The 23,995-nt window shown below is 44.7% G+C and overlaps 1 protein-coding gene across 2 annotated transcripts in view; it reads right to left on the bottom strand.

The window, feature by feature from the left end:
* LOC138491105 (probable cation-transporting ATPase 13A4) overlaps positions 1-23,995 on the bottom strand; it is an 891,483-nt gene that overhangs the window by 549,500 nt on the left and 317,988 nt on the right. For both annotated transcript variants that reach the window (XM_069617424.1, XM_069617425.1), the window contains 2 exons: positions 21,214-21,275; positions 11,471-11,621 (listed from right to left, as the gene is read on the bottom strand). In XM_069617424.1, the coding sequence (XP_069473525.1) occupies positions 11,471-11,621; positions 21,214-21,275 (213 nt within the window). The remainder of the gene's footprint in view (positions 1-11,470; positions 11,622-21,213; positions 21,276-23,995) is intronic.

The raw sequence follows: 23,995 nt of genomic DNA, 5'->3' as shown, positions 1-23,995 counted from the left end.
GGGTTATAGATACTGACCTGAGGGACCATTCACAGCTAAAGGTCAGTATGAAATATGTTGCGCCACTCATAGCTAGGCCTTGGTAAATTCCACATAGGAACAACAAGTAGCTTGTATTACCCCTGCCTCTTTCCATGACGTTCTTGGTGATTTTAAAGAGATACACAAAGGCAATAAGAAAGAAGTACAGTCTATATCCCACTCCTTCGATATAACAATTCAAATTATGAAGGCGAGGCTGCAATGGGAGGCAGTACCAGTCTGAACGTAAACAACTGAGACAAAGATTCAAAATTGGATCAAATGCTACAAATTTGCTTTATTAAAAAACGAGGTCTTTAAGATGCTTGAGATCTTCACCAAAAGAATTATAGACATTTCGGGGACTTAAAAGGTGCTCTTAATAAAACCCAGGACTCACAGAAGTAAGTAATCCCATTGCTGAGGGTGATTGGGTGAAGCATTTTCAGGGTGTGTATAGAGAACCAGACCGAGACATTGCTTATCCCAAGGTTGAAACTGTTTGGGATTTCAACATTTCATTGGAATCCATTAAAGGCCTAATTAAGAAAGCCTCTCACTCCTGGCCCACAGGCCCCAATGGCTTGCAGATGCTCATTCAAAACTTGACCCAGTGACGAGGTCTACGAAACTGTTTATTTTGTTCAGTGCAGTATTGAGAACACCAGTGATAGCAGCTTCCTAGTGAATGGCTGTCATTGTGCCTATCTACAAGAAGGGCGATAGGAGAGCCCTAGCAATTATCGTCCTATCTCCCTTCTAGACAGCGAGGGTATGATTTTGATGGGAGCGGTCCGCTGTGACCTGGTGGTTGGGCTATCCGCTCGGGCCACCTCCAAAAGTACCAGACACGTACTCACTCCTCTGACCCAAAAGAACTGCCTACCTTGGTCCAACTTCGATATTGTGTGTCTACAGGAAACCTGGCTGGCTAAAGAGCCTTCTCTGGATGGCTTCACGGCCTTGGCTAATCCTGCTATCAGAGGCCTATTTGGAAGACCCATGGCTGGGCACCTGACACTCATTAGTGTTAGGGTGGGCATTGAAATCATAAAATCTCAAAATCTGTCCCGGTATATTCAACACACAGTCCTAAAACAAGTGATACCATCAGGGCCCAAGGGGGCTCATTCAATAAACCACATATAAATGCTGAACATTTACTGGAATGACATTGATGTTTATCCAATGGGGATGTTAGATAAGATCACTGATGCTATAGAAAGTGTCCGCAAGTGTTGAACTGTTGGACTGAGACACGCTGCTGGCTGCGACTTGGAAATGCTACACGTATCGTGCTACTTTGGATTTTGCTGGTGGGACTAGTAGGCGAGAGGAAGCACTGCGTGCCTCCAAACACGTCTGGCTGCTGTGCCTGGGACTTGCATATTGGAAGTAATTAACCCAACCCTCTTAGCTAGCGTTACTTGCTTGTACTTGCTTGTACTCGCTGGGTATTTGTACTCGCTGTGTCTCACGAACGTTAATGCACAAATTAAGCACACCCTCTCTTTAATTTCTCGCCCCTCTCCATAGCCACCCCTACGCACCATCGACAACTTCTCTTTCCCTGCTCTGGACTGGCCACAGACAGATCAAAACATCCGGGCACGCGCACCGCGTGCACACTGGAAGTGTCCGCAAGTGTTGAACTGTTGGACTGTTCGACGGTGCAGCGGGTTGACGGTGGAGGGACTTAAGATCTAACTCACTGAAAATAAGTAGAAATTTGAATAACCAGCATAAGTGTGCTTTTTATGTGGATAACTTTGGTACATTTAAATCCTGTTCAAATTGTTGGTGGAAAGTGTTTGGGATATTGAAATGTGAGCTGTACTAGTGATTGATAATGGTGGGGAGCCTACACAGTGGGAAAAGCATCTCCGACGTGAAATAGAATGCGGCGCTAGATAGAACAGAGCCCATCCAATTACACGATTGAAGCGTCGAGGAGACTATCCCCAATTTATATGTGTCCTTGGCTAAGGAACTAGAAATGGATGGTGACACCGTTCCTTACAGCTTGCAATCCTTGTCAGTTGAACCTAATGACATTGCGGGTGCTCTTTTGGGCACTCACTTATGTGCTAAAAATGTAGGGGTAGGATTTATCCATGATGAATTACAGTTTACGACACCCTGCAGAGGAAAAGAATCATGTAAGAAATTAAGCAAACTAGCTCACCTTACCCTTAAGGAATCCCTAAATGAAATATCTGATGTATCCATTATGGCCCCCACACTGGCAAATGAGTGGGAAAGGTGCTATCGCATTTCACTGGGACCAAGTTCACCGGCGGTGCTTCTGCCTTCTGAAGTGGAAAGCATATGTCTGCACAATCTTAACAATGAGACGTATGGTGTTCCCATTGTAGGACAAGATAGCACTACAGTCCCAGTATTATCAAGGCCATCAACTAGCTCTCCCACTAATCACACAGTGGTGGAGGTGTGGGGGGTAGGGCTAGGACTTGTTCCCCATGATAATACGACCTTTGAAGATGATCATAGCCATTCTCTTAGTAAGGATGGTATGAACAACAACTCGGCATCTAACGATAATACAGGTATCAATCCAATAGATAGCGGAGAAGAAAATGTGTCATTCCCGATCATAACATCCATCCTAAATTTACTGGATAAAGGGCATGACTTGACCCATGCATATTTGAATTCCATAAAGGATACTATTCCAGATCTGTCGGGGAAAATATGTAAAATAGAGGGTTTTATGCTAGTTTATGTGACCTGTCGGTCTGAGAGAATGAATCTATTAGACTCACACATTTCAAAAATGCTTCACCCTGTAGAAATAGGGAGGATTGACTCAAGCACTCAGACTGGGGAAGTGTTGAAAGTTGAATCTAGCCCGCGGGGCTGCTATGCAAAAGTGGTAGCAGAGGGGGTTAAATTAGATACCGCCTCTGCCGATCTATCATCTCCGGCACTACTAAGGGCTATCCAAGCAAACTGACTAAAACTGGATGATGTGTTTCGCTATCTCATTTCACAACATCGCAGTACTAATACTGGTAATGAGCATTGTACATATGTAGCTGATTCCGGCACTACAGTTCTTTGAGAGATGGAGGAGCCTCCAAATAGCCCCTTCAACCCTCATTAAACTGATTGAGAATGCTGTCACCACATCTGTAGAGCAGGCCAGTGGAAGTTTGACAATACGGCCAGTCGTTGGACAGGTGAAGAATTTAACTAATGTTGAGATAGAGGGCAATGATCAAGAGGAATCCGCCACAGTCTTTTTCTCTCGAAAAATGAAACGCCCACAGGCTAAGGTGCTTAAAAAAGTTAATAAAAAAAGAAAGAAAATAGCAATTTAGGCATACAAGATATGCCCAAAAGAAAAAAGGGGAAACGAAAATGCAGTAAATGGTGAGCAAGAGACAAACAGGAGAAGTCACCCAATGATTCGGCCAATAGACTAGTGATTGATTTAACACAACTTAACAAGGAATCTAAAGCATTACTTAATTTGGCTTTGCCCTTAGAACAAAAACTGAGATCACCCAGAGGGAAGGCTATGAAAACCAAGGGGCAGGACCTGTTGTGAATAAACAATCTGCTCACTATGGCAATGGTGTCATTAATGACCCTAAGGGAAGTTGTGATGAACATGCAAGTGTAGAGGTGGCAACAAGCAACTTCTCAGAAAGAAAAAAGAGATTGTGTCAACAGGGAATGGGATCTGTAAAACACAGGAAAATATCCCCAGAAATTCCACTCCTGAAGACATGGAGCCTAGAACTGAAGTGCAAAATTCTCAGAACAATTCTGAGATAGAGATGGATGAAGTCTCTTTTACAAGGGGCTCACGGTATATCTCAGGCTGGCAAAGTGACCCCAAAATTAACGGCCAGCAAAGATTGAATAGATTGTTCTTGTTTAATGTCCTCAAGGGTAGCCCACAATTGAGGGCGCTACATTCTGAGGACATAGCGTGGATCGGACTGGCAAAACATAACAACCCGCGCATGATTTGTGCTCCTGAATCTATAATCATAGTACGGCTGTTGTGGGAACACAAGAAGGAAATTGCGTGGCTTAGACTTATGTCTATTTCGGTCCATAGAATAGGCCGATGCTTTTCTGGGCGAACAAAATCCGCATTGTGTTAAGAATACCTCTTCTAGCTCGGAACAGGATGCTGACTTCATTGCCTAGATCTCAGCAGTAGTGGGAGCGGCATTGAACATAACCTGGTTGGCGCCACTGATGACCTCCATACTAGACATGGCGTTAAACCAAAAGCAATCCTAGGCAATCTGAGTTCACGTTCTTTTCATGGAATTGCTGTGGGATGAAAAACCTTGGGGACTGGCTCAAATGTTCTGACAGTACCTGGTCTCCCATGGTTTTATTCACACAGGAAACCATGACTGTGAACGCAGTTGTGGTGGATGGACAAGCAACTTTTAGTGTACCTGCACGACAAGGAGTGGCTGGGCACCCATTCGGTGGAGTGGCTATATTGATCAGTAATTCAATTGATCATAAGTCTGAAATTATATATGCTGCAGGTGGTATACTGGCTGTTGAATTGAGTCTAATTGGATGTCCCTCGCATGTATACTTAATGATATGTGTCTCCTTCAATCCAGCAGCGACGACACTAGATACAAGTTTAGATGTGTTAGACGCAATCCTGCAGGATGCAATGGGGAAGAAATCAAACCATATGATATTGATTGTGGGGGACTTTAATTCTATAGGTCTCAGTCTGTGTCCCAATGTTGTAGATTCTAAAACATCTAAACGAAAGGGGAAGCAATGGAACCAATATTTTAGAGACTGGAACATTTTGCGGGTGGATTTTAAAACAGGCCCACATGTGGGTACATGTAACAGAGGGTGTGCTGCATCTTACTTATACTACTTCTTTGTCTCCGTGGGGTTGATGAGGATGGTAAATAGGGTCGTCATAGTTGATACACCTTTTAGCGATCATGCACCTATCCTGTTAACCCTCAGACTGCAATCGGTATTGCTAGAAAAAAACTTGTTGCAAGAACAGGTGAAGCTTGAACGGGTTTAGACCTCAGTGGGATGGCATCCCCGCATTTGCAGACAATTGATACATTTGGTATACAGCGACGTATGGAGAGCTCCAGAGGGGGGAGATATGAGGTATAATGCAGCTCTAAGAGAGGAATGGAATGCTTTGGTAATCAAGAATCATATCTTCTCCCTACTGAAATGTTCTGGGCATGCCTCCAATGGAAGGCAAGGAATCTATAACACAAAATAGCCACTCTCAAACCTGCGAAAAATTGCAGTCTGAAAAAGTTGTTGAGACTAAACTTGAATCAGCTTTTTTATATAGTTTGTAAACAGACGGTGCGTCTAAGGTATAGGAATCTGATTAAAGCTATAAAATATGAGATTAATCTTAATGACAATCAACGGATAATGGGAGTACTGATAAAGAATGATACTCGCTGTTTATGGTCCATCCTAAATGGTAATAACTTAGTTGAGGACCATGACTTAGGCTCCTCAACATCCGCAGAATCTTGGAAGAGTTATATTGGGGCAAAATTCAAACTGCTTACTGGGTTCCACAACCTCAAGTCTGAGATTTTGATGCACCACTATGCTGAAGATATGACCTTTTCAATGGAGGACATAGTTGATGCTATCAAAAGCTTGAAGCCCTCTAAAGCAGCAGGCCCAGGTGGCTTGCCTTCTTGTATACTCAAGGATGATCCGGTCTTTTGGGTGGCTATTTTATACACCAAATTTACAAACATTTTGGCAACAAATTCTATTCCTAAATCGTGGCTTAATGTGATTATAGTTACTATATTTAAAAAAGGTGACCCGATAGATCTCTCGAACTTTAGGCCGATCGCCTTAATGGACGCATCGGCTAAAGTTTTTGCAACCTTGCTATTAAAACAAGTGCTAACTTTTATCGATTCCAATAACATATACTCAAAATCTCAAACCGGCTTTAGGAAGAACATAGGAACCTCCCTCAATGCAATTCTAATATCTCATATATTTGCCAAATCTAAAAAAACAAACACGGGTCCGATATATATTGCAGTCCTTGATCTTACTAGTGCTTTTGACTCTGTGATTAGGGAAGTGTTATGGGCCAAACTCCTCCATCTTGGGTTTCTAAAAAGGCTGATACAATGAATTGCCATGCTGCACAATAATACGACTTTTCAAGTAAGAGTAAACAAAGAAGGGACTCTCACACCACCCATTGTAACAGAAATAGGTGTAAAACAAGGCTGCAACCTGGCAGCGACTTTGTTTAATCTGTGTCTCTGTGACATGTGGAAGCTTCTGCAATGGTCTGGGTTTGTTTCCAGCAAGAGTTAGGAGTCTTAAGATACACTGGCTGTGCTTTGCTGACGATATTGTTCTGTTTGACAGGACTCCACAGGGCCTACAGAACAGGTTAAACATCTTTTCTGATTATGCCACCCAACACAATCTGGTGGCTAAGCCAAAAAAGTCCCAAATTATCATTTTTCATAATAACAAAAAGATTAAATCTTATTTTTGGACTATTGCAGGAATAAAATTAGAACAATCAAATAATATCAGATACTTAGAGTATCCTCTGGCGGATGTAAACTCGTACAAATCCTGGGAGGGGTATTTGAAAACTAAAGCACATCCCCTGGCTTCAAAGATGAAGGTTATATACGGGAAATATTGGACATTTTTGATATTACATCTCATTGAATTTTATTTGCTAAAGCTGGAAGCTATTATCCTTTTCAATTTGGATACGTGATTGTTGAACGTAGAGTCAATACTGAATAGGATTCAGGGGAATCTGTGGAAACAGACTTTGGGTTTGGCTGCTTCGGTGCCAAACTCAATTGTCTGACATGAAATGGGACTATCATCCTTAGCAGGTGGACCTGCCGACAACTCTGTAGATATGCAAAAACACTGATGCCTCCGAGAGACTCACTCTTTCAGGACCTCAATGTTTTATTGATGGGTGGTTCCCTACATTCTTTGGAACTATTCAGAAAAAAATGGACAAAACTTTAGAAACTATGGATGTTTCCATTGAAGATCTTAAAATTGGTGTGTTTAGAAACAAACATAAATGATATGATTGGGAATTGGTCCATGACCTTGGATGCAAACAAAGAATATTCTACAAATATGCAATACGCTCTGACACCACGAAAGAGGGGCTCTCGTTCTTTATACATCATTAAATGTCCATGTAACAGAGTCAGAAACATTTAAATGAGATTTAAGCTAAACCAGTTTCCTACAAAGGTGGGACCAGGTCATTCCTTTAAAAGGTGACCTCCGTTGTCGATTTTGCATAGCAAGAATTGTCTTTTGGGAACACAGCATGTATAGGAATAGTATGCGTTTGATTTTAGCACCCTCCCATCTACTATTTAAAATTGAGGATGCACTGATAAAGAGAAATATGAGTTTACTTCTGGTTCAAGCTAACTCACAGTAACGGATGCTTTACTTTGGGCATGAATTAGATGCAACAAGAGAATCATTTTAAGTTATATACTAAACTTTTTAACTACTAGCCACTGGTTTGTTGTTAAAAGCTATTTGTAAATTATTGATGACTCGAAGAGATGTGTAAACACTGATAGTATTTTAGTAAATGTTATAGTATCTTGAAATATTTGTTTACTATTAGTGGAATTTTATTTGTGAAGTCATGTAAACAAACTTATGTTGTTAAACTTTATAATTTATATTTAAACTACAAACAACTTTAAACAAACAAAGAAAAGATGCTATAAATGAGGGCCTGTCTTTCGACCATCCACTCATCATCATATTTGGGGACTTCAACATGCCCTCCTACGCCTTAGCTGCTAACCCCATAGTGAGATCATCCACTATGGAAATTAATAGAAAATCCAGACTCTGGAGCCTCTTTGTGAAAGATTCGGGATCTTCACATAGCTAATAGCCACTTCGAACCAGACAATGTTTGCCATCTGACGTGGAAAAGGGGTAGCCGGGAATCAATTCTCGATTACAATTTTGTTTCAAGAGACATGGGGCCTCATTCCGACCCTACCAGTCGGGTAACACTGGTGCCGGTAGGCTTACCAGCACCATTGTTACCGGACTGGCAAAGTACAAGTTTGCGAGCGGATACCCTCCCGCCCACCATGTCTGACCTGGAGGGAGGAACGGCACCCTCTCGCAGACTTTCATGGTAGCACCGTCACCGTTATGAATGGTGCCAGTGCTACCGTCATCCCCATTCCCATTGAGTCCTATGCGACTCAATGGGAATGGGGAATACCATTTTTCCAGCTCCTGACTTCCCGGAATGCCGGGGTCGGAATACCCCGGTAATCCTGGGAAGCCAGGCGCCGGAAAAATCACGCATCCGGCGGCCAGCTTGCTGGTTTTACCGGCACAGTTACCGCCGGACTCGTAATGAAGCCCACAGAGTCTTTGTTATCAAGCTTGGAGGTTATAGTTCCAGACAAAAAAAGGGACCACAATTGGCCAAGGCTATCCTGGAGGGCACCTCACAAACCCTGTCGCCTGCTTCTTGGTATACAGGTTACAGCTGCAACCCAGGGAAATCACCTCCGTATGGACGCAGACAAATTTAATCAGTTTGTGACAAATCGACCCAATATGTTTAAATTAGTCAGGTCAGCTAACATACCCACAATGGTTGACTACACACATCTGTTGGCTAGTTCCATAACAAAGAACATCCACCGGTTCACACGAACAACATCAACACAATTACGATCCTAAATGAATCGATCCGAAAGAAATGAGGAAAGCCATCTGTGTGATAAGTAACTCCTTGATAAGTGACCAGGATTTGAAAATGAAATCAATCAAAGCCAACCACAGATCATGGTGTAAAAGTCTGCAAGCAGGCCTCTGGCAAAATCACATGGAAAGTATCCTGACAGCTCTGAAGGATAAATCATCAGTCCGGCTATGGTCCCTTTTAAAATCTCCCTGGGATACCCAACGACACCTGCAAGCGTATGGGGTACCAGAACGTTCCTAGGTAACATATTACTCTAAGCGTTTCGAGGCCCCAACTAAGATGGTTACAAGTGAGTATGTATCTCAGGTGGATTGGTCCTTGTCCTATGATTTAGAAGACCTGAGTGCAATGATTAAAAAACGAAATCCTTCCAGAGCGCAAGGCCCGGATGGGATTTCTAATAAAACATCGAAAGAACATCCAGAAATATAAGCCAGGGCGCTGGACATAATCCCTCAAGCACATCTGAGGACAACGCAGATACCGAAATAATGGAAAAAGGCCAATATAATTCCAATCTTTAAAAACGGAGGGAGGACCGACCCTTCCAACTATAGGCCCATAACCCTCCTAGATGCTATGGGGAAGCTATACGCATCCTTATTGCTGACAAGGTTGACAAGCCGGATTCACAAAGGGTCTAGGGATGGTTCCCCCAGCATTCATTATCACACTGCTAAAACCTAAAAGCTAAAGCCTTGAATTCCAACACAAAAATCCATCTGGCTTTTGTGGATTTCACAAAAGCTTTTGATAGCATCAGCAGAGAAGCACTATGGGTTAAACTAAGAGCGAAAAACTGCCCGGAAGATCTATACGAGCAAATCGAGGGCCTTCACACTGATATCTCTGTTAGAATTTGTCTTTCAACATCAGGTGAACTGAGTGATGAAATTCCCACCTGCAGAGGAGTTAAGCAGAGCTGTCCCCTGGCGCCAGCTTTTTATAACTTCTACATTTCAGACCTGGATGAGAACATGGCTAAGATCCGATGCTTTCCACCTAAATTGGGCAACACGTTTATTACTCATTTACTTTATGCTGGCGACCTTGCCTTCTAGGACTGAACTGAAATAGGCTTTCAGTGACAGTTAACAGGCCTTCATAACTACGCTGTGTTCAACAACCTACAGATTAACACTGCCAAGACAAAAATCTTAATCCTTAAAAAAGGTCAGTCAGGAAGAAATCAAAGAAATGTAACTGGCACCTGGATATGGAGGAGGTTACAAGGGTCCAGTCTTTCAGGTATTTGGCCATAACGATCTCTATGAGTACAAAGGAAGTGGAAGCACTTGAACTCCTGATCCTAAAAGTTGGATCTCTTACAAGCCAACCCTTGATTATTAAAAGGAAGTTCTGTAAGTTTTCCCGAATCCCTATCACAGGATTTTAGAAATCCAATGTAATTCCAACATTAACGTATGGGTCAGAAGCGCTTATGAACATCCCAGATAAATGGTGGCCACTACTGCAAGGTCAATTTTGGAAAGAAACTTCTGGGAGTACCATTCTCCACTCCAATCCAAGTGATTCGAAAAGAACTCGGTCTAAACTCACTTCTGATGGCAGTGCAATGGAAAAAAGGTTCCTTCTATGGAAAATGTTCGTCGCCCGCTCCAGGACCCATGATAACAGCTATTCAAGACGAACTCCAACGAAGATCCAATCCAACGATTAATGCCCGGGAAAAAGTCTGTATCGAGCAGAAAAATTCCTTTGAAAGCCAACCGGATAATTTACTGCACTCTCCAGCATCAGTGAAAAAGGACCGTCGCCTTGACTACTGGATGAAACTGAATGATGAGATAGCACGGCTCAGCCTCCATCACGACATGGCGACTGAGCCTCATCCGTACATGGTCCAATGCCCAGATCCAGAAGTCAGGGGTTGCGTCATGAGAATTTGTTTTAATATTTGTCTAACGGGAGAGATTGGTGCAATAAGGGACCCAATACAAGGAAGGTCATCAAGCTGCAGGTTCTGGTTGGGGACAGACTGCAAAGAATCTCTCAAACATCTTTTTGAAATATGCCTTTTTTTTACAGAGCAAAAGACTTGCTACTTTGGCCGGTTCATGGCTAACTTACAAACCATTTCTGTGCATACGTGCTGGACTTATTTGCTGGCAGGCCATAACATTTCAGTGACTTTAGCAATGGTCGCCTTCTATAAGATCATTCTGGAAAAAGCTTTGGAAGAAAGGAACCTGTGAATCTAATTATTTCTAAATCTACCTAAACCCTTCCATCTGCCTGACTGGCAGTGCTGGATCTTCCCGAAACCAGGTTAAGTCGTTAGGTGCTTATGAATGATTTGGCTAAAAGTTTATCTGTAAACTATATAGTTGTATGAATAAAAATAACAAATTAAAGAAGTACCAGACTGGCTCACGCAACGGGCTAGGTGCCGAACGAAATGTGCTGGTGGTGAGCTGGGAGGTCTCCATATAGCGAGGCACCCCCACAATCACTGCTTCACCAACACACACACAGAATCTCTCCCGAAGAAGCAAACAGCTCAGATGCTATGGAGACATGCAGTGCAGTGAGCGCACTTTCCAGTGCACCCCACCTGGTGCCCCCAGCAGCGGCCTGACCCGCATGCCAGGCACCAGGTTACCCCTCTTCCCGCTGAATTATTAACAGAAATAAAGCCATCTTTACCCATCGGGTGCCTTCAAACATCTTCAGGTCCAGAGGGTCTCCCTGTAGTTTGCCATCCAGGAAAAGCAGTGAGTGGCAGCTGGCCAGGGCCCCCAAGAGTGGCCCCCATGGTAAGGCGTAGTCCGAACTGAAGAGGTGCACCTTCTGAAAACTGAGGGGTACAGAAGCAGAAGGCATCACTTGGGACAGCGGAGAAAACTCACCACACCCACAGATTAGAATTATATTGCGATTGCCGGCAACCGGGCACACATCCAGGTCATGACCTTTAGATCAGAAGAGATTTAAATCAACATATTAACCTGTGCTGAAGTTCTTGCAAAAGTGGAAAATACTTACATCATCACAACGCAGCGGCTTCTGGGTTCTAATGCGATGACCAACTATTAACCAATCAGCAGAAAGGAACATGGGGGTAAACGACTTAGCTGGGGGGCTTCGGCCTGACTTGTTCTTGTCTTTTCTTCCTTTGCAGCCCCCACCCCGCCTCCACCTCCAGGAAGGGTGCACCGGAAACCAGAAGTGGCCCTGGAAATTGTGTTCATAGTGGTCCCATATTACACCGTGCAAGAAAGACCACCCCCTTTAAGTAGGGTTTGGAATGGTTCTCCCACAAGAACTGTGGTAAGGCGGAGCGGTAAAATAAAGGAAGCTTTGCTAAAGAAAATCCTTTAGTTCAAAGGGATGTGTGGATGTGGAGAGATGAAAGGAGGCGAGGTGGTGAGACGGTTGGGAGTGAGGGAAAGCGGAGCACAAAACCAGAGTACTCCGACCAAAGAGCGGGACATCTCTAGAGTTCTTGTAGGCCAGTCCACCACCGACCACAAACATTACAGCCAGAGGATTCAGTGCTCAGCCCTTCCTGCACTTCCTACCAAACCTCAATAACACTCATGGCCCATTGAGTGCCCTCCCGCCCCCGAACACGTGATCCGGTTTCCTGGGGATATTGGCATATAATACCACTTTACTGGGCCTTGCTAGAGGGATGAGCCTGAGTACCTTAGGGATGTGTGAAGGGTGGGGCATAGGTGATTTTTGCAGTGGGTGAGCTTTTTGCAAATGGATTGCGGGAGATTTTCTGTTAGGCCTCTGCCCCTCGCCCTCTTTTGTCTGGTAGTCTATTTTATTTCCAAATGTTCTCATAGGACAAATGTTGGGTTTGCTGAAAATGTGTACTATGGGGCCTTTTTGAGCATTATTTCGGGGCTACTTTTGGTTCCCAGTGCACCCCTGGAGACAAGCCCCACAGGACTAAATTACGGTCTATGGCATTGGATCCGATTGGAGAATGAAGCTCGAGACCGAAGTGCAAAGCTGCTCTCAGCTGCCCAACGCCCCCCACCCCCAGCTCGTTCTCTCTCTTTCCAGGCGAGAGCCTCTCAAGTTTTCACGAATACCTTCAAGGTGTGTTTGTTTTAATGGTTTAGCAAATAATGTTTATTATTATCTGCTCTGATGCGACTGTGAGCTTGACTACAACACCCATATTACCGGCCCACCTTCAGTATACATTTGTTGTTACTAGGCACAGTTGACATGCATACCTGGTATAGATGGTCTACTTAAAATTATCAACCTTTTGTTTTGCAAACCTGTTATCCTGCAAGTGTCATATACCCGCGGGTTGCGCTCACAGTGCCTTCTGATTCAATTAATACCTTGTTAATTTACAAAATACTGACTGTTAAGTGAACCAGCCTACTGTGTGACTTTCTCTGATTTGAGTTCAGGTACAGCATGCCCGTGGATAGAATGTTACCTAGCCTTTTTGTATCTTGCTTTAGTGACTAGGTTAGACCTGTACCCTTAAGTGCAATCAGTCTCTCTCTCCAGACCTGAGTATACCCTCACGCACCTGTAAACCCAGTCTAATCCAACATTAGACCACCACTAAGCACCACCACTAAGCAAGTGCGCCCGCCATATACTATACCTATAGACACTATATCCTTAGCAGCCTCACACCATGAGCATCATAGACCTTGACATATCTATCGCTCAGTATTTACCAAACGCGTGACACTAGCCTCCCCTCAACCAACAAGCGAGCTTTATATAACGCAACCTCTGTACCTATTGTCACTTCCATCACCATGGATCACGCAGTGTATAATGCATTAAGCGGGCCTCCAAGCATCCCATGCAGCCTATCCGCAAGGAATTCTAGACTCCGAGCGAGACTCACGAGACTCCACGAGCCTCTGACAAGATCCCTACCCACCATTAATAAAAGAACCAACAGACAGAAAGTGAACATCACCAACCTTAGCATCCGGCGACCACAAACTTCTCTTACTACAATTATACCAACCAAAACCACTATAGCGACCCACCCTCTTAAAGGTGGACTAATAAACTCCAGGTCCTTGACTACACATGCCACTGATATCCGCAATCTTATATTGACAGATAAGTTGGACTTCCTTGCCATCACTGAGTCCTGGCTGCACGATGCAGCAGGACCCCTACTGTCCCTAGCAATCCTGGATGGGTATACCATTCTGAGACAAGACAGAAGCAACATGCGGGGCGGCAGCATCGCCATCATCGCCAAAACTAGCCTTGGTATGAGAACCACATCCACCCTAGTCTCTAATTCTTGTGAAGTGCTTTCCATCAACTCCCACTTCACAATTCCCAAACATTGACTATCTACCTTATATACAGACCTCCTGGCTCAATGGGAACATTCGAGGAAGACATCAATAGACTACTGTCCAACAATCTTAAAACCTCTACACAACTGCTGGTTTTGGGGGACTTTAATCTGGGTTACAATGACCCACTAGACAAACACACCATCACTCTGGCCAACACCTTCACTGAACTAGGTCTAACTCAAAAAATCCTAGAACCTACCCACATCAAAGGGAGAATTCTTGATTGCTTAGCAGTTTATAATTGCACCTCCAACATCACTTCCATACCCCCTCAACTGTTGTGGACCAACCATTTCCTCATGTCCTTTGAACTCTCTAGGGCCAGACCACTGCCTCCAGCTCCTACCCTGGCACCACCATGTCCAACCAGGAACAAAAAGAGTATTACTAAGGACAAAGTGATTCCGGCCATCCTGCCCACTGTTAACCAACTAGCAGAACACCTAGATCCGGAACCGCTCGTCGAAGGGTACAACAAAATCATGCTAACCACCCTTGACAATATTGCCCCTTTAAAACTCAGACCAAGTAAACCTAAATCCCATCTTAATAAATGGTTCACTCCTGAACTAAAGGATTTACGACAACTTAAAAGGGGCTGTCAATCTGCTTGGAGGCTGACCCCCTCAGATGATCATAAAAACAAACTATTAGAAATATCTTCCCATTACAAAAAGGAAATCCACCTGGCCAAGCGCAACTCATATAACAAGCACATTTTGAATGCCAACTTGAGCATGAGGGAACTGTTCACCATCCTCAAAGAACTAGAGTCACCCACTCCTATTGCAGATACTTGTTCAAAAAATAAAACGTGGTGCACAGAGATTTAACAAGCATTATCAAACAAAGAAGCCATGCTACAAAAGAAAATATCTATAGAGAAAGCCTCACTCAATCAATCATCTCAGGCCAATACTAACCCTCATCCCAAGAAACATAACATAGCTGCTCAATTTAGGTCCGCCACAGCCTCCAACCTGGAGGTAGATAAAGTCATCCTCTCCCTCAAGCCATCCAACTGTCAAGGTGACCTTTGCCCAGCCCAACTGATAAAAGACGCTTCAAGAGAGCTCTCCCCTTTTGTATCCAAACTCATTAATGCCTCATTCGCGTCAGGCACTGTGCCGACCAACTTGAAACAATCTTGGGTATTGCCTCTGCTCAAAAAGCAAACCTTAGACCCTCTCATCCCTGCTCACTACCGCCCTATCATGACAGTCCCATTCCTGCTAAAAATCTTAGACAAGATTGCCTATAACCAAATTCAAAAATTCCTGGAACAACATAAGCTCTTAGGAGCACATCAATCAGGTTTCCAACCGCAACACGCCACCAAGACTGCCCTCATCGATTTGAAGGCTCAAATAGATGATCTACGAGACAAAGGTAAAACAGCCCTCCTCCTATTACGGGATCTCACTGCGGCATTCGACCTCGTTGACCACAAGGTCCTTTGCAACCACCTTGATTCCGCTGCTCACTTCTCCAAAGAAGCTATAACTTGGATCGAATCTTTCCTCAGTGATAGGACCATGGGGGTGTTCTCCCCATCTGCAGCGGCAGCCCTGATCCCTATCCTGTGCAGTGTTCCCCAGGGCTCCTGCATATCCCCTATTCTTTACAACCTATTTACTAAGCCCCTTTTTGATGATCTGGACCTTCTTGGTATCACCTACACTAATTATGCAGATGATACACAGATTCTCCTCCCTCTTTCAGGGGATTACAATAAGGATTTGTGTTTGGTAAATAGAGTGTATCTCATCATCCAGGCATGGATGGCAACCCACGGTCTATGCCTGAATGATGATAAAACAGAACTAATCATCCTGGGTACCCATCCCAACCTCAAGAAACTAGGCCAAGAGTACTACTCTTTCGAGATAGACAGCAATACTATCAAGGTAGCCAAGGAGGTGAAGACACTTGGTTTTTATCTGGATGCCACCCTCTCCTTCGATAAACAGGTGAAATCGTTAGCATTAACTGCAGTTTACACATGTAAGCTCATCAAAGCAGGTAAACACTTCATTTCAGAGGACAATTGCATTATCTTAGCAAGAGCCCTTATCTTCTCTAGGCTCATGATTACAAACCTATCCCCGGAGACCAGCCTATTTATTTATTTATTTATTTATTTATTCGCATTTGTTAAGCGCACATGCAGCCCGTAGGGCATCGTGGCGCTTGTTACAGACATGACTTGTTATACATACAATGAAGTCATTACTTAGTTGCAAGAGAGTAGTAAGGAGAAGATAGGAGAGGAAGAGGAAATGATGTCGTAGGAGGAGCTAGTTGAACAAGGTGGTTTTCAGTTTTTTTCGGAAGGCAGTGAGAGAGGTTTCTGCTCTGAGTGTGCTAGGTAGTGCGTTCCATAGCTTCGGGGCAATGTATGGGAAGCTTATTCCACCTGCTCTAGCTCGTTTGATGCGTGGGACCCTAAGTTGGTTGGTGTGGCATTGTCTGGTTGGTCTAGTGGAGTGCGATCTGACTAGCGTATCAGACAGGTATGAGGGTGCGGATAGGTTAATACATTTGTGTGCATTGGTAAGTATTTTGAATGTAATGCGCTCTTTGACAGGTAGCCAATGTGCTGCCTTTCTGGGTTGCGCGATGTGGTCCCGTTTAGGTATATTGAGGGCTGCTCTTAGTGCATTATTTTGTGTTGTTTGGAGTTTATTGAGATTGGTGATGGAAGTGCCAGCCAATAGCGCATTACAATAATCTATCTTGGCTCCTATGGTGGCTCTGGCAATAGATAAGCAATTATCTTTGGTTAGGAAAGGTTTAATGGCATTAATGAGCTTAGTGCTCAGGGCGGAGGCAGAGACAATGGAGTTGACTTGCTTGTCCATGGATAGTGATGCGTCAATGTGGACTCCTAGTGTTTTAACAGAAGGTAGAACTGGGATGACACAATTGTCTATGCAGAAGTTTGTGTAGAGTGGGTCGAGATTCTTGAGAGTGGATTTTTGGCCAAGGATGAGAATTTCGGTCTTATCACCGTTAAGACATAGGCCGTTCGTGGCCATCCATGCTTGGATGGTGGAGTATATATTCTGGAGGGTGGCTGCGTCCTGAAGGTAGCGTCCTGTGAGCGGGAGGAGTACTTGGGTATCCTAAACCAGTCTAAAATACTCTAGGGAGTGCAGTTATGTACTCATAGTGAGCCCATATGTGTACAACAACCATTTTGGGCCTGCCTCATGGTCCTCACAAACTGTTGGCCAGAAATGCAATGGCCAGCAAAAGGGACTGCAAAAATGACCAAAATGGCTATCATTCTACATTGGACTACTAATGCCGTAAATAATGCCCTGAGAGCAGCTCTCGGCATACACAAAAGATCACATATATCTAAGATACGGCGCAAAAACAACTGGCTGTCTACCCAAAATAAAATCCTTTTAAAAGCCACATCACTTACCTATGAAGCCATGAACAATGCGGCAGCCTCCTATTTTACGGATCGATTCCTAAAGAGACGTTCCTCCAGACCCTCAAGAATCCCTAATGTCAACAGCCTTATCCTGAGATTCAAACGTGCCAAGGCCGGGGCGCCAGCTTCCCAGTCCAGCGGCACAAATATGGGATTCATTGCCAGACCATTTACGTGTTGAGCAATCTTACCACAAATTTGCTGAAGTCTGTTAACAACTAACTGCTCACCAGCCCATACCAGCTCCTCACACCACCTTGCTTGTCTTTTCGCCACACTCCCCTTCTTGCTGACTTATGTAACTGTTTGTATATATATAACTGCCATGTTGTTGCTATGTAACTGCCTGTATATTATTATCTGTAAATATGTTATTGTTATCGCCTGTATATTACTATTTGTAACCATGTAAGCTTTGCATATTTTATACGGTTGTGCCCGGTTACCTTCGGGTTTGGTGCGCATTACAAATGAATAAATAAAACAAACAAATACACAAACAAACAATGACATCAGGAGCAACAGAGGCATCCCTCGAGGTGGGCCGCAGTCTGGTATTTGGAGACTCACATTGTCATTGCGTGTACTGCATGCATGTCGCCACCACACCGAGGGTGCATTGACCACACAGAGGAGGTGAGGTGGGTGCCGATAGGCTTTGAACGGGTTGGGGGGGGGGGGCTGTTCACAGACCTTGAAAGGGACACGATGGCCAGGCTGCAGGTACTACAACATGTGTTAATTTCTAGTGGTTGTTAATACTGTAACACATGCTCAGGTTTAAGCAGTACCTGTGGCCCATCAGTGGCCAGTGCAGAACATTAAACACCACTGTGGTGTGCACAAAAAACAGAGCATTCATTTTAATCTGAGTCTGAGCCCTGCCAAAAAGGAAGGGCAGTTAAATATACCATATTGTGTGCATTTCCAGCAAAATTAAAAGGTATACAAAAGGAGGATTTTTAATTTCATTAAAATTGTAAAGTGGCTCTTTTTACAATGATAAAATGGTCAATTCAAATGATCAGCACCTGTAAATATAACAGACATAACAGGAACATTACAGGTGTGACTGAGCAGAGCACATTCTCAAAACACAGAACAAGTACATACACTATTTCCTGAAAGAAGATTTTCATTCCAAGATAGTCTGGGGCACTCCTGTTGTACACTTTAAAAATACCCCCGTGAGAAGGGGAAAGGGGACAAATAGCACCAGTGAGGGTTGGCGCCTGCTCTAAATAACATGCAGGCGCATTCTGGAAACATAGGAATGACCACAGATGTTTATAATTGATAAACACGTCCATAATAGAGGGGTTGCATGCTGAAATCTGTAACTTGCACACTGGGCTTGGTGCTCATCGCATTTTTCACAAGCATCGCCCTAACATTAACCATGAATCGTATGTACTCATTGGGGCAGTTTCCGTCTGGCTGCAACATCTGTCACTCATAGAGACCGGGCACTTGCCCTGCTTCGCGTTTCCCAGGCCGCCAGGGCAGGCGCCTCAGTGCAGCCTGACTTTTAGAAGAGAAGGTCTCCGAGTAGGGATGTCTGTGCAGAGGCACAGACATCTGTGGGGAGATAGAGGTAACAGGCATGAGATGAGCGTGTGCATTAAGGTAGTCCATCACGCACTATCAGCATCTTTACATGTGAGGATGCCAGGCACATGCATTATGGGGTTGGGGTCAGCATGGCATCTGAAAGATGAGACTGAGGACAGTCCCATGCCAGCTTATCCTGGGCATTGATTGGTGCTGATAGTCCATTAGAATTGCCCTTCGGGCAGAACGTTTTAAGTGCCACGCTTTCATTGCTGTGAAGGGGTGAATTGATGGCATGTCCTTTTAAGTCAAGGAGTGTGGGAGTGGGCACTGGCCTTTTAGGTAAGATTTGGGATACGTTATGCAACGGAAATAGAGAGTAATTGAACATTAAAACGAGGACTGAGTTTCCCAATGGCACATCAGGGTATGTACAGTTATACCAGAGGAGTGAAGCGTGTTGGCTTCAGTGCTGTGTGTCGCAGTTTGGGCACACTAGCACACCCGATTATGTGTGAGAGCCAGATGTGCCCTGATGAAGGATACTTGGATGTCCGAAACGCATTGGCCATATCTGCTCTCCGCTGTACATACAGTGGCCATGATATCTGCTCTCCTCTGGACATGCATTGGCCATTATATCTGCTCTCCTCTGTACATACAGTGGCCAAGATATCTGCTCTCCTCTGTACATACAGTGGCCATGATATCTGCTCTCCTCTGGACATGCATTGGCCATGATATCCGCTCTCCTCTGGACATGCATTAGCCATGATATCTGCTCTCCTCTGGACATGCATTGGCCATGATATCCGCTCTCCTCTGGACATGCATTAGCCATAATATCTGCTCTCCTCTGGACATGCAATGGCCATGATATCTGCTCTCCTCTGGAGATGCATTAGCCATGATATCTGCTCTCCTCTGGACATGCATTAGCCATGATATCTGCTCTCCTCCGGACATGCATTAGCCATGATATCTGCTCTCCTCTGGAGATGCATTAGCCTTGTTATCTGCTCTCCTCTGGACATGCATTGGCCATTATATCTGCTCTCCTCTGTACATACAGTGGCCATGATATCTGCTCTCCTCTGTACATACAGTGGCCATGATATCTGCTCTCCTCTGGACATGCATTGGCTATGATATCTGCTCTCCTCCGGGCATGCATTAGCCATGATATCTGCTCTACTCTGGGCATGCATTGCATGATTATATATTGGAGTGATAAAAATCAATTTTACACAGAAATCTGCTGGAAAGTGTTTGCTAATATGAATTTACTGACTATTGCATGGTCTCTTAGGGAGTTCTAGTACCCCCAACCTGTGAGCACACAGCAGTGAAGCCAACACGCTTCATGTCCTTTTAAGTGTCACTCAAGGAACTTCCATGATGCTTCCCCCAATGCACAGGTTACTGATTGTTCTACATCAGGCAGGGATTGTTGTACATCAGGCAGGGATTGTTCTACATCAGGCAGGGATTGTTCTACATCAGGCAGGGATTGTTCTACATCAGGCAGCGATGCTGTGAGATGTTCCCTCATCCTCACAGGATTTCCTTCCCAGCTCATGACCCGGGTCCCGCTGCAGATGAGGCCCCCAGAGCAAAGGGAGCCTGCGTTCAGTATCCTTGAACCCCATTGGACGGCGCCACCTCCAGGTGGCTGCTGGGAAATTATTATGGGAACACTGTCCTCATAAGTCTATGTGCGATCCTTCCTCCTGGGGCCTTCCCAATGCCTCTTTAGCCCTGGCTGGGACAGGGCCCATTCTTCCTGCCACAGTAAGCAGCAGGATGTACTATGAGACGGCTCGCGGCACTCCACATGTGGACCTCAATCCGCTCTATATGGTTTGGATCATAAGACCTGCAGTGATGGACACACAGAAACCGCAAGCACCTGCTGGGCCATCACACCTATTTAGGTGCCAGGGCCCGAAGACTGAGCTGCACAGACTTCTATGTAACGCCTGGCTTGTTATGCAATGGCGCGTGTTCCATCATGTCTACTTGACTTCATGGAAACTAAGAAGGCCCCAGCATGTGAAATCGGGTCATTGAATTATCAGCCTTACCTCTGTCCGCTGGAGGGGATGACGCCCCAGAGGTCCAGCCCGTCCTCTGTCAGGGTGCCTGTCTAGGAGAGAGTAAAGAGAGGAGTCATTACTGGGCAACACCTGCTTCAAACAACATGACATTAAGATAGTGATGCATCAGCAACACATTGATAGCTACTTAAACAGCCGAGGATCATGCAGACGGATCTGGGGAATTCAATCTTCATTGGAATCGTCATAGCACAAGACATGAATGTTCCCTCGAGGCTGCATGGCGCACAAGCATAGCTCAGGGGCAACTGAACTGTCAATGTATGGGGGCAGGGGAAGTCAGGGGTGCGAATCCTGACCCCGTGCTTAGAGAAGCGCGAGACAAAAGCTCTCTTTTTTAACGTTTCTAATGGTCTGATATGGTGAAGGTTTTGTATTTTTGAATGTCAGATATTCTCTGCACAGCAACAGTTCATAGAAGCCCGTGCGTGTATGGACGAGTGGAGCCTGGACATTTGGACATGCATGGAACTGCCAGACAGCTGCAGTGCACTGTTTTAAAACAAGACCATTCCTTACATGAAGCAGCATGCAACAGACATGTTGCAAATAGACACAACGTGCAAAGGATGGAAATCGCAAAGGGGAATGCATCCTCGACTGCGAGATAAACTGTGCATTCGAAAAATGTCTCCAGCTCAGATCAGGTAAGGGGCTCTATGTCTTCTCTAATTGGGACAGACAGACACCTCATACATTTAGTCCACTCCCCCTATAAATAAATAACTGGACCAAAATGAGGGATCTGTGCAGCGAAATGCTGAGGTGTAAAAGGCAGAGTGAGCACCAGAAGAAGATCCAGCTTCCGATGAAAGTCCCCATGTCCCCTGGGCATCAAGATTTGACACCTTGGCTTTGGGAATCTCACAAACATCCCAGTCGCTGCATTTGGGGAAGGGCTGAGGAGTAGGAGATGTGCTGTCATTTGGCAGAATGTGGAATCCATGAGCATTATTTCATGAGCAAATGTAAAGTTTCTAGGTTGATCTAGCTCTGATCAACCAGGACTGTGGCTCGCTTCTCCAAGAACTCAATGCCACCCTAACAACCAACATCACCATGCCGCGGTGAAAAGCACACCCTGAAGCCTAATCCTTTGGCACCCTGGAACACTCAAGAGCTCACCTTCAACAAACAACCACTCAGAAAAGAAAACGATACTTGGCAATACTCCTGCAGCGGATCTGACCTCCCCCTGCTCAAGGAACTCTGGGCTAGACTCATGATCACCGATGTCATGGCCAACAATTACCAGTACACCAAAGCCAAGGCCGCCGATGAAAGTAGAGCCATTTTCAAAGCTATCAAGCACTGGATCAACCCTTTGCCCCCCCCACCTGTACCTCACTCCATTCAAAATCCCCCAGCCAAACCTCTTTCTTTATCTATACAATCTGCATAATCTACCAGCACAGAGACACCAAAGCCACAACTTAAAACCCAATAGACAATCAATCTCGCTAAACCACAACTACCTGGACAACTTTTAAGGTATTGACTACGGAAGACTTCACTGGCATCCTAGTCTCCCTCAAGATCTCATCATTTGTGGATGACATCCTGCCTTCTCCTATACTCAAGACCCTTCCGACTGAAGCACTCCTCCCTTACCTGACAATCAGCAACCACTCCCAAACTCAAGGCACCTTCTCATCATCCATCAAGACCGGACCAACCCTCCCACTTCTCAAGAAATGAACCCTGGACCTTGACGACCTCAGCAACTACGGCCCCAGCTTCCATCTTCTCTTTCTAGGTAAGATCCTTCAGAAAGCAGTAGTCACGCAACTCTCTCAGCACAGCAAAGCCAAAAACCTCTTTCAGTCCAACCAATCTGGCTTCAGACCAGATACAGCACAGGAATGGCTACCACCAAGGTAATCGACAATTGCCTTAAAATCCTTAATAATGGCCATCTTTGCCTCTGCGGTCTCCCTGACCTCTCAGAAGCATTCAGCAGGGTAAAGCACCAGACATTCTCTGACAATCTACATCGCTGCATAGGGATCAGCGAGATCGTCCTCATCTGTTTAAAATCCTACTTTATTATTTATTAGGTGCCAAAACCCGACAGGCATCACGGCTGACAAAGCCACACAGGACGGCACCTAAGACACAGGGCAACTATGGGAATGAAGGAAAAAGAAGGGGAAAAAAGCATTTATCCGAACCAGGTGGTTTTTAGCGAATGCGCATCAAGCTCTTTTTATTTCGTAAGTTCCAAGCAAAGGCGGCCAAAAAAGGGAAGGATTTACCAGTCCCCTTAAGTGGATTGACCTTGGGCAAGTGAGTAGCTGAGAACTACTTGATCTCTGCATTCTCCTAGGCTGATGGAGAACCAACGCCTCCTTTAAATAGACTGGAGCAGGCACTCCCATAGACAGGCTAAGAACATTAAATTGCAGCCAGGAAGATGCTTTCCATGGGAAACACTCTTTCCTATGTGCACAACATCATTTTTGGATTATCTTAAGTTGTTGGGGGCATTCCTTGGTAGCTACCCCGCTAGGTAGAATCACAGCTCTAGCTAAGCTCTCACAGTTCTTTTTTTACACAAATGGTTTATTTTTCAAATGATGTTGAGTTGTTTTAACTTCATTATTGACATGGACACCAGAATTCAAGGAAGATTCCAGATAGATACCAAGGTCTTTCCCTTATTCTGCAGCAATATCACAGCTGACAATAACAAAACTAGATAGCGAGCGTCCAGTTTAGAGCTGGTTTGCGGAAGTCCAGAGAGCAAGAG

This window comes from Ambystoma mexicanum, chromosome 10, assembly GCF_040938575.1.
Source record: "Ambystoma mexicanum isolate Mex_15411 chromosome 10, UKY_AmexF1_1, whole genome shotgun sequence".
NCBI lineage: Eukaryota > Metazoa > Chordata > Amphibia > Caudata > Ambystomatidae > Ambystoma > Ambystoma mexicanum.
Note: the sequence above shows the minus strand (reverse complement) of the source record. Positions and strands in the feature narration are given on the sequence as shown.